We start from the raw sequence: 11,480 nt of genomic DNA on the forward strand, positions 1-11,480 counted from the left end.
TTAAGAGCCATCAACGGAAACTATGAAAACTGGGTTGGAGACTGTGGGGGGTAGGGCATCCCCCATTCTCACCCCACTGTTCAAACGTAACTCCCAATGGTCACTTCTCCTGAGATATTCATGAGCAATTCCAAATACCTATTTATTGAGTAGTCTAACAATGATTTCTCAAACAGAATGAGGTTTTCCTTGATTGCCAGCATTGCTCCTCACAATTTTCACATCCACAGGCATGGGCAACAATTCCATAGTAATTTTCTTTTGAAAGTTAAACATGACAGTGTTTTATTAGTTCATCATAAATTGATAAATATTTAATACTCAATCATCAGTCAGTGATCTACTGCAGAAGGATGGGAAAGAACCATTTACCATCCAGGATTTATTTAGTTCATTCATATTTTTGTGGACAAGCTTCTTTGACGAATTAATGTGATAATTTGTTATTCTATAAATATTAAATATAAATTTCCCCATGGTTTCCTGTTAAATTCATTTAACAAGTTATTGTTTAGATCAGAATACTGCCCTGAACTCATTCCTAGGATGATGTTCTAAGCAACAATGCAGGAGTAAAATCCAAGTAGAATGTCTCCCTCACAATTAAGATTAAAATGAGACAAAACCAAGAGAGCAAACATTTTTATTGAAACAATTTTTCTGAGAAATTAATTGAGATATGTCTTTATACTTTATGAGAGTCCACTGGTGCAAAAGTTGTGTGTGTTAAAAAGACAGTGAAACATTGAAGAGCAAGAGTTCCCATGCTTTCATACTGACAAGCAATTCACATATAAGTCTGTTTTCACCATTTCAATAAGAATATCAAAATGTGTTTGTTTTTAAATTTCATCCATGATTTGCTTCATAATATAAAAAGAAACATGTAATACTGATTGCAAAACACTGGATTTAATTTACAAAACTAAATAATCATAATAACAGTTACAGTCCTTGATAATAACAATGAACAATAATTATATTAAAAATAAATCAAAATTCAAGAAATCCAATTCAACCGTGTTGTCTTAATTTACACAACCAGTGAGTGTTTTAGGTAGAAACTCCATCTGGGTATTTTCAGTTATTGTAACCGGCTCTGAGTCTGAGTCTTTCTACTGTCTTTACAGTGTAGGTGAAGGCATTGGGACGACACGCTCTCCTGTCAGTTAGGAACTGCAGGGAGATAAAGTGTCCAGTCAGCCTCACTCCATCCTTCCTGTGGTCTCCATGGGACGGCACAATCATCACAAAGTGTCACATCCCCGTTAACAGTAAATGCGCCGTCATATGTTGACATTACACACTTTCTATGTTGCCATGCCAATTGGAACTTAAGCGTTCCTTGTCACGAGCGGGGTCTTGTTGCTGTACTTTGCTGGCAAATGGCTAGTCCCTTTCATAGACCAGCTATTGTAATAAAATAGTGGACACTGGTTCTCCAGAACCCGGGGACAGATCTCCGTCCAAACCCTCTCAGCATTTGGAGGAGGGGAAGAACCGTCCTGGTGAGAGGAACTTGTACCCGTTTCCAGAGGGCAGTCTGAGTGGGTGGGCTCCAGGACTGCCGCTCCTGGAGGAGGGGGTGGTATTAGGGGAAGAGGGCGCCACTTGTTTAGGATCCAGCTTTCTGTGCCCGTTGGGTGGGTTACCAGGGCTCTGACCCTGGGCTTGTTCCAGGTCCTGGCTCACAGGCCCATGTCTTGGAGAAAGGTTCAAGAGACCCAGGACATCTCTCTGAACTGTACTCATCTTCTTCCCCCCACCTCTGAGCACTCTGACCGGGCCAGGGACCTCCTGTTTCTGAGTGGCGTTGGCCCAGAAGGTCTTTAGGTTGTGGATGGCCTGGACTTTATCATCCAGGGCAGCTCGCTTTAACCGATCCCGATCTGGGGTGTCAGCTGGACTGGACCGGGCTGATGTGGATCCTGTGGAAGAGTAGGAGAGGGCTGGGGACGGGGCACTGCCAGCTGGGGAAGGGTTTCCCGAGCTGGGGGACACTGAGAGGTTACTAGGGGAGCGGGAGTGAGAGATGTGGGGGCTGTAAGGGGAGCTGGGGTATTTGAGTTTGAGCTGGCTCTGAAGGTGTGAGTCTGAGCTTAGGGTGGGGGACGGGAAGGGAGGGGGGTGAGTGCTCCCCTCTCGGAAGAAGATAGAGAGGGAGGGAGAGGGGGAGGAGGGAGCTGGGCTGTTGTAGCCTGAGCTGATCTTCTGTAATGACGAGGAGCGTGAAGGGGGTTTGGGCCGGGTCGAGAGGGGAGCAGAAAGAGACGGGGAGAGAGGTGAGAGGGGTGCGGAGAGGGAGAGGGGCGAGGACCGGGCCTTTAGGCTTGCTCTACTACTGGGTCTGCTAAAAGCACTGGTCTCAGAGGAACGGAAGCCCAACCTCCCTCCAGTAGGGGTCAGAGTCGGGGTTGTGGGGGTAGAAGTAGAGGATCCCCTTGCCCCATCCTCCCCTACCCCCTCAATCCCCACCCCTGTCTTCACCAATCCGCTCCCCCTCTGCAGGCTCTCTACAGCCCGCATGTGGCCCTGGGTCTCCTCAAGGATCTTCTGGGCCAGTTCTTGGGGGTCCAACGGACCCTTCTCCTCCTGGGATTTGACGGTGCTGTCTGTCTCTGTACTGGACTGGTCTGACTCGGAACTGCTCACCTTCCCTTTCCCGACTTTCTGAGAGGACGAGCTGGAAGGGAGGAAGGGAAAGAGGAGAAAAGAGATGTTTCAGATCCATTCCGTTCTACTTACGATAAAGTCAATCATAGAAAAATGACTTCCTAGCTGCATTTTTAATCTGCATTTTAACTCGGCTATCTTGAGCTGCATTTAATTTAATTTCAGAAAGTTGTTCTTTCCCTGCTGCCTTCATTCCCTATTCTCCTCCTAGTCTTCCCAAAGTGAGGGAACAACACCCTGGAGTAAAACACAGCCCCTCTATTTGAGCCTTGTCAACTAAAACAACTCACAACTTACCCTTCCGGCTTGAGCTTTGGGCTGGGGGGAACCGTCAAAGGCAGTGGGGGGGCTTTTATTGGTGAGGTCGGAGTACTGACGCTACCCTTGGAGGAGACGGAGATGGGGTACCCTCTTCCCCCTGCGCCCCCCCTCCCCGCACCTCCTCTGTGGTGCCTGTGTCCCCCAGGCAGCGGCAGGGTGTCACATTCCCTTCCCCCTCCTCCGAGCGGCTCACTACTGATGATGGAGAACCCCTCGTACTCCTCTTCCTCCCCCTCTCCTCCCGTTCCTCCTCCCCCTCCATGATGGGTCGACCGACTTCTGGACACGCCCCCGGTGTGTCGGTGCGAGGCGAAGAGCCCCGCCCCCCCGCGGTGTCGCTCCAGCTCCTGCTGCCGCGAGCGCAGGCTGATGACGTCACTTCCCGCTGGCTCGGGACGGGACAGGAAGCTCATCGAGGAGGCCAGGGAGCTGAGGCTGTAGACGGAGATGGCGTCGGAGGAGAGGCTGTCGGGACAGAGCGGGGGGGAGAAGGGAGGCTGTGGCGCGTAGCAGCCCAGGGTCAACGGTAAGGAGTGGGGGTGGGAGACGGACTGGGAGGAGGACAGGGACTCCAGGGAGGAAGAGCTGTCCAGGCTGAGGCGTTTGGGAAGCTCTGTGGAGTCTGAGGGGAGAGATGGAGAGATGGAGAGATGGGAAGACGGACAGGTGAGACGGAGAGATGGAAGGCTGTGCAATAAAGCGTACAGGGAAAGACGAGGCGGAGATGTTCTTGGGAGCAAACATTCATGTGTGTACAGTGTATCACTGAGAGACTTGGAGAAGGCTTTGAAACAGAACTGGAGCTCTGTGTGTCGGTCTCACCAAAGAGGGCCAGGAGAGACTGCAGAGCGAAGTGCATGGTGCGTCTGCTCGCCTGCTTCCCTGTCTTCAACACCACCTCCTCCTGACCCACCTCACAGAGGTCAAACCCTGAGAGAGAGACAGAGACAGACAGACAGACAGATTGAGAGAGAGGGAGAGAGAGAAACAGACAGACAGACAGACAGACAGACAGAGATTGAAAGAGAGAGAGAGGGAGAGGGAGAGAGAGAGAAACAGATAGAGAGAGAGATTGAAAGAGAGAGAGAAACAGACAGACAGACACACAGACAGAGAGAGAGAGAGAGAGATTGAAAGAGAGAGAAACAGACACACAGACAGAGAGAGAGAGAGAGATTGAAAGAGAGAGAGAAACAGACAGACAGACAGACACACAGACAGAGACAGAAAGAGAGAGAGAGAGAGAGAGCAGTTCAGATTATTCTATGTATGCACAGTGTTAACCTCATTTGGACCAGGCTTTCCTAGTTCAGAAACCCTGAGGAAATCTGTTGCAGAAAACAGCTATACTGAAAACCCGTTTGACGCCTCGCCATACGTCAACCAAATAAAATACCTTGTTTGGGTGGAGCTAAAAAAAACAACAACAGAATTCAGTTTTTCCTTCAGGGTTTTCTTCCATTTTCATCCATGTTACAAGCTAGCATAGGCAACAACTCAAAATAGCCCTACCCAATTGGAATAAATGACGCACATAACAACAGGTTCTTGGAATGTCACAGTTGGAGCTCGTTCTCACACACAGTGCTCCGTCCAAATTCAATCAAAGCCAGACCTCCAAAGGAGGCATGAGAACAACATGATTGAGGTATGGGTACATCACCCCCCCCCCCACACACACACACCCACACCCACACTGTAAATACAATATACAATGGGTTTAACCCTAACCCAATGTACAACTACATAAATGAAACTAATTATCATGAATTACTCTAATCATGTCATAATACTTTGAAACCAAATGAAATGTGCAATTAGGCAGTAAGCAGATGGCAAAGGGCAGAGTTTTACAGCAGATAATTAAACACAAGGTGCCAAATTACACTTAAGAAAAATCGTATCACCACTACAATCTTAATTATCATGGAAGGTTATCTTTTTATTGTTCCCAGTCCAACAAGCCTATGCAACTTGAGTGACGGCTATGTTAAGGGAAGTGAACCGAGAGTAATCTACTCTACAGAAAACTCTAAATAAGGGGTTTAGAAAAGAGAAGGTTTCGAAGTTCAATCACAATTTTTTACAATACAATTGTGTATTGGAATGTCCCTGAGGACTTTGTGGCCGGCCTCCTCTGGAGTTGAAGTCAGCAACTTGAACACAATAATGAAATATGTTATTGTTCAACAGATGATGACTCACCCAGGGCAGCCAGGAACTCATGGCAGCCCGGGAGCCTCCAGAGCTGAACACTGATGGACACCTGGATGGGAGCCAATGAGAAGTCCTGCTCCTTGTCACCTGACTGCAACTGCACCAATACCTGGTGGAGCTGGAGAGAGAGAGAGAGAGAGAGAACGAGCGAGGGTGTGTGTGTGTGTGTGTGTGAGGGGGGGGGTTAAGAAATTGAGAAAAGAGAGAGGGGAGAAAGCTCCATGAGAATGCTTGGTAGCCTTCCAACCCAAATGAACAACATCCATTACAAAAAAACAAAAGGCAATTCCACCTCTGCCTGTGGTGAAATATGATTATTTTGGTTTGAGCCCAGTCAGCTAAAACTTACCATTCCCACCATATTTTTAACAGCCTTCAAGTGGTGGGTAGGAAGGAGAAAGAGAGGGAGAGAGAGGGTTTTAGTGAAGAGTTGGCCATTAGAGGGCAGACTGACATCCAGGCTTGTTTTAATGCACAGACAGCACACTCAACCATGCAGGGGCCACTGGCCGTATTATGAGACGCACAACCCAGTGCCTAGTTGATTAACGTCACGTAAGCACACCAAACCCCGAGCATACGGCATGCAGACCATCCAGTCAGCTCATGTGTCTGATGTGTGTGTGTGTGTGTGTGTGTGTGTGTGCGTCCGTTAATGTGTGTGAGCGCTGTGCGTCTGTAAGCATGTGTGTGGTTGTTGTGCATTTGTATTGCCGTTTGTCTTGCGTACACTGGACTGCTGTGACGTAGCCCTACCTTGTTGATGAGCTGTTCTCCGGTCTCTGAAGCGGTCACCAGTTTGCACAGGGCCTGGAGGGCTGGCGGAGGCAGACCTGGAAGACAAAGAGATTCAAGAAAGTCACTTCTAACCAGCCACCCTACGGCCTAATGCCAAGCCAACCCCTGGCTCCTACACGTACCGACAGACATGAAATACGGGTGGGATTCATCAATACTGGATTTAGGGATCGATTAGCACACAAACTGTCTTAATCGGTTAACTCATATGTGACACGTTCTAATGCTTTGGTCCTCATAATCGGGATCCGATGTAATGATCGGACTTTTCTTTTGAAAAAATGCGAATACATTCCCGCGTTGTTGAAAATCAATGACACAATCGCTAGTCAACTAACACAGCTTGTTTTGTGAGCCTGCTAACAATGTAAAGCTGTGTTATAGTTAACTAGGTAGCAGTGGGGATTATTCACCGAATCCATTGCGTTGCAGTATTTTGGCTTGACTAGTGACTAGTTTGTGTTGTGATTCTCGACAACGTTGAAACATTGAAACATAGTACCGTGTTTCAAAAGAAAAAGTCAGAACCATTTTGATTGGCTGCCGATATGAGGACCGAAGCATCAGAACGTGTCACATATATACTGTATAGACTGGAAGATTGACAGGTGTGTGTGGGTTACCGAGCAGGGACTGCAGGGTGGCACTGCACTGCTGAAGCCTGTCCCCAGGGTCCGCCGTGGGGAAGAACACGGCGGCCGTGAGACCTGTGCCGGTCCCGGAGCAGTCCAACCTGAACCCCACCGCTGAGAGGAGGGCCTGCCACCCTGGCACCCCCCCAACCTGGGCAGGGAGAGGAACCAGTCATCATCACATTGTACTGAGACATGGAGGTGGACACACAGACACACAGAAACAGACAGACAGACAGATAGACAGACAGACAGACAGATAGATAGACTGATCAGACAGACAGACCGACAGATAGATAGATAGATAGTTAGACAGACAGACAGACAAACAGACAGACAGAGATAGACAGACAGACAGACAGACAGACAGACAGACAGACAGACAGACAGACAGACAGACAGAGAGAGAGAGAGAGAGATAGATAGATAGATAGATAGATAGATAGATACAGTAGATAGAAGACTGTAGACACACCTTTTTCTCAACGCTCTGCTGCGAGGTGTACATGGAGTTACACTGACCACTCTGGATACGCTGCAGAGACTTCTCAACCTGGGGGAGGAGAGAGGTGGGGGGGGGGTTAGGAGAGAGGTGGGGGGGGGTTAGGAGAGAGGTGGGGGGGGTTAGGAGAGAGGTGGGGGGGTGAGTGAGGAGGTGGGGTAGATGAGGTGGGGTAGATGAGGTGGGGTAGATGAGGTGGGGCAGGTGAGGTGGGGTAGGTGAGGTGGGGTAGGTGAGGAGGGGTAGGTGAGGAGGTGGGGTAGAGGAGGTGGGGGAGGTGAGGTGGGGTAGAGGAGGTGGGGTAGATGAGGTGGGGTAGATGAGGTGGGGTAGATGAGGTGGGGTAGATGAGGTGGGGCAGGTGAGGTGGGGTAGGTGAGGAGGGGTAGGTGAGGAGGGGTAGGTGAGGAGGTGGGGGAGGTGAGGAGGGGTAGAGGAGGTGGGGTAGATGAGGAGGGGTAGGTGAGGAGGTGGGGTAGAGGAGGTGGGGTAGGTGGGGTAGGTGAGGAGGGGTAGGTGAGGAGGGGTAGATGAGGTTGTGTAGAGGTGGGGGAGGTGAGGTGGGGTAGAGGAGGTGGGGTAGATGAGGTGGGGTAGATGAGGTGGGGTAGATGAGGTGGGGTAGATGAGGTGGGGTAGATGAGGTGGGGTAGATGAGGTGGGGTAGAGGAGGTGGGGTAGGTGAGGAGGGGTAGGTGAGGAGGTGGGGTAGATGAGGTGGGGTAGGTGAGGAGGGGTAGGTGAGGTGGGGTAGATGAGGTGGGGTAGAGGAGGTGGGGGAGGTGAGGTGGGGTAGATGAGGTGGAGTAGAGGTGGGGGAGGTGAGGTGGGGTAGAGGAGGTGGGGGAGGTGAGGTGGGGTAGGTGAGGTGGGGTAGATGAGGTGGGGTAGAGGTGGGGGAGGTGAGGTGGGGTAGAGGTGGGGGAGGTGAGGTGGGGTAGATGAGGTGGGGTAGATGAGGTGGGGTAGATGAGGTGGGGTAGAGGTGGGGGAGGTGAGGTGGGGTAGGTGAGGTGGGGTAGATGAGGTGGGGTAGAGGTGGGGGAGGTGAGGTGGGGTAGGTGAGGTGGGGTAGATGAGGTGGAGTAGAGGTGGGGGAGGTGAGGTGGGGTAGAGGAGGTGGGGGAGGTGAGGTGGGGGAGGTGAGTCTCTTACCAAGTGCAGTAGAACCCTCAGGGCATCCCGGGCCCTGTCTGGGTACTGCAGGATCTCTGCCAGGGCCTGGCCAATCAGAGACATGGGGCTGTTCAGCTTCACGTCACTACCAATCAGCATGTAGCCTGGATGAGAAGAGAGCACCCGATAGGAGGGAAGGAGAGAGGAGGGTCAGATCTGACAAACACTTACTCAAATCAGTTGATCACTTTTCCCAAGCATGAGATTATGTGTGTGTGTGTGTGTGTGTGTGTGTGTGTGTATGTGTGTATGTTTGTGTGGTGTGTATTAGTGTGTGTGTGCATGCATGTTGATTGGAATAGTAATTTAGGATGATTAAAAAGTGACATCAGTATTGCAGGTGTCAGATCAGTTACAGGCCCGGCCTGTAAAACCCCCTTTTTTTTAGTAGTACAAGGAAATGCATTTTTTGCTCTAGGCACAAGTTCAGCCATAGTCAGCAATTATGGGTTAACTGCCTTGCTCAAGGGCACAACGGCAGTGGTAGGCACCTTAGATATGATACCAGCAGCCCTCCAGTCACCAGCTCACATGTAGCTCCCTCCTGAGGCGGGGATCCAGCCAGTGACCTTACGATTGTTAGCGGGCCTCTCTAACCTCTAGGCTACCAGCTGCCCCTGGAACCCCAGAGTTCCTAACAGTGTGTGTGTCTGTGTGTGTGTGTGTGTGTGTGTGTGTGTGTGTGTGTGTGTGTGTGTGTATGTGCGTGCGTGCGTGCGTGCGTGCGTGCATGCATGCGTGTGTGTATGTGTGTGTGTGTGTGTGTGTGTGTGTGTGTGTGTGTGTGTGTGCGCTTGCATGCGTGTGTGTGTGTGTGTGTGTGTGAGTGCATGCGTGTGTGTGCGTGCATGCGTGTGTGTGTGTGTGTCCACTCACCAGCCCAGTTGGAGGGGTGTGAGTACTGCTGGCTGCTCTGCAGAGTCTTCATGGCCTCAGTGAGAGCAGCGCTGGCCTTGGTGCCGTTGAGCAGCGCCATGTAGAAGGTGTGTGTGAACACCTTGGAGGCTGCCATGGGAACGGGCCACAGCGCCACACACACACACTGCACCCCGGCGGCCAGGAAGGCCCGCGTCAGACCCACCACGCCGTCCGCCGTCACCCTGCTGCAGCACTCCTGGTAGGACCTGAGGGAGAGAGGGACCGGACCGGACCGGGTCAGCGTGGGTCACCCTTCTGTTTTCACTTCTGTTCTCCTATTTTAACACTAGAACAGCCGTGCCTTTTTTACCTAGTATTAGAGTCGCCTCGGGGGTCAAATGACCATAGTCTTTACAATGGAAAGCTGTTACTTACACACAACGACCACTAGTTGGTCGTCTTGTAAATTAGCCTGCCCTCCTACACAGAAAAACCGGCAAAATAGCTTTATACTAGCTTATCCTGATGTGGTTTTGAAAATGTAAGGATACTGGGTGGTAGAACGCACATATCTAGGAAAAGTCATGAAAGGAGTCAAGTCGTCAAACCGACAAAATGTTCTTTTATTCTGAAAAATTTAAATACATTTCAACTATGTTGAAAATCAATGACACTCACTAGTCAAGCCAAAACATTGCAATGCAATGGATTCAGTGAGTAATGGGGATTACTCACCGACTCCGTTGCATTGCAGTGTTTTGGCTTGACTAGCGAGCGTGTCATTGATTTTCAACAAGTCATTGACATTTTTCAGAATAGAAGTCTGAACATTTTGATCGGTTGCCTGACTTGTTCCCGCTTTCACCAGCTGCTGCCACAATTAGATGACTATGAAACGTGTGTTATGTGTGTTTAAGACTCACCCCAGAACGACCAGTTTCACAGGCAGCTTCAGGTCCAGTATGTCTGCAGCGGTCAGCAGAAAGTCCTGTAGCGGTGGGCTGTCACACACACTCTCCACGTCACACATGCTCTCCCCGTCCTCGCTGCCTTCCTCCTGCGCCCCCCTCAGCCTCTCTGGGCTGCTGTGGCTCCTCCCGAACGAAGCCTTGGCCTTCCCGTCCCGATCCCCGGTCTCGCCTGAAACCGACCCCCCGCATAGAGCTCCCTCCTTGGGCCTGCCCCCTGGGCCTTCCCCCCCGGAGTGGTCTTGGCTGGGGGAGAGGACCAGGGCGGCCAGCTTCCAGGAGATATGAGTGGCGAAGTGAACGCACTCTGCCTGGGCCAGGGCTGCCAGCACGCGGTCCTTGGTGGCGGAAGCTCCCGTGAGGGGGTGACAGCCCAGCTGCTCCCCCAGCCGGAGGGCTTCGTCCTGGGCAGAGGGCAGCGGCCCCCACAGCCAGCGGTCCATGACGCTGGGGGGCAGGCGAGGGGCCCCCACCACTGCAGCCATGGAGCCCCCGCCAGAACAGAGGAGGGGACCACCACGTCGTGGGTGGGGCTGGGGGGAGGATGAGGGGGGGCCGCAAGACAAACACAGGGAGACATGGGGGGAGACATGGGGGGAGACAGGGAGAAGAGAAGCAGGTGGGGAGGGGGGTGGTTAATCAATAATCGACTAGTGTATACACACATTTGTACAGTGAATGTGCAGCGTGTGTGTGTGTGTGTGCATGCGTGCATGTGTGTGTGTGTGCGTGCTTGTGTATGTGTCTGACTGAATGTGTGTCTGTGTGTGACTGTATGTATGTGCGTGTATGTGTGTCTGACTGTGAGTGTGTTTGTGTGTGTGTCTGACTGTGCATCTACAGTATGTGTGTGTCTGACTGTGCGTGTGTATGTGTGTGTGTGTGTGTCTGACTGTGCGTGTGTGTGTGTGTGTCTGACTGTGCGTGTGTGTGTGTGTGTGTGTGTATGTGTGTTTGACTGTGTGTGTGTGTCTGACTGTGTGTGTATGTGTGTGTGTGTGTGTCTGACTGTACGTGTGTGTGTGTGTCTGGCTGTGTGTGTGTGTATGTGTGTGTGTGTGTGTCTGGCTGTGTGACATGTGTGTGACATGTGTGTGAGCCCCCACCTTGACGGCGGCCCCCAGGCTCCCCAGGGAGGGGACAGAGATGAGGCTGAACCTCTCGTACAGGTACTCATTAGAGGAGCTGCCCTTCAGCAGGGCGAAGGGCATCAGGTACAGCTCGCCCTCCAGCACCAACACCAGCTGCCTGTGTCTCCCCACTGGACCACTGCTGTGCATCAGACCCTGGGGAGAGACGGAGGGAGAGGGGAAGGGAGGGACGAGGGGTGGGGGG

General features: G+C 51.4%; 1 protein-coding gene across 1 annotated transcript in view; it reads right to left on the reverse strand.

Annotated features, from left to right (window-relative positions):
• Nucleotides 1-1,476: 1,476 nt before the first annotated feature.
• Nucleotides 1,477-11,480, reverse strand: part of ttc28 (tetratricopeptide repeat domain 28) — a gene marked incomplete at both ends in the record, with an annotated part of 139,866 nt that continues 129,862 nt past the window's right edge. The window contains 12 exon segments of the mRNA XM_080528358.1: nucleotides 1,477-2,683; nucleotides 2,971-3,616; nucleotides 3,817-3,924; nucleotides 5,200-5,329; nucleotides 5,561-5,584; nucleotides 5,968-6,044; nucleotides 6,633-6,792; nucleotides 7,117-7,194; nucleotides 8,299-8,423; nucleotides 9,196-9,443; nucleotides 10,101-10,678; nucleotides 11,252-11,431. Of these exon segments, the coding sequence (XP_080384484.1) occupies nucleotides 1,477-2,683; nucleotides 2,971-3,616; nucleotides 3,817-3,924; nucleotides 5,200-5,329; nucleotides 5,561-5,584; nucleotides 5,968-6,044; nucleotides 6,633-6,792; nucleotides 7,117-7,194; nucleotides 8,299-8,423; nucleotides 9,196-9,443; nucleotides 10,101-10,678; nucleotides 11,252-11,431 (3,561 nt within the window).

This window comes from Nansenia antarctica (genome assembly GCF_963989245.1).
Source record: "Nansenia antarctica genome assembly, chromosome: 4".
NCBI lineage: Eukaryota > Metazoa > Chordata > Actinopteri > Argentiniformes > Microstomatidae > Nansenia > Nansenia antarctica.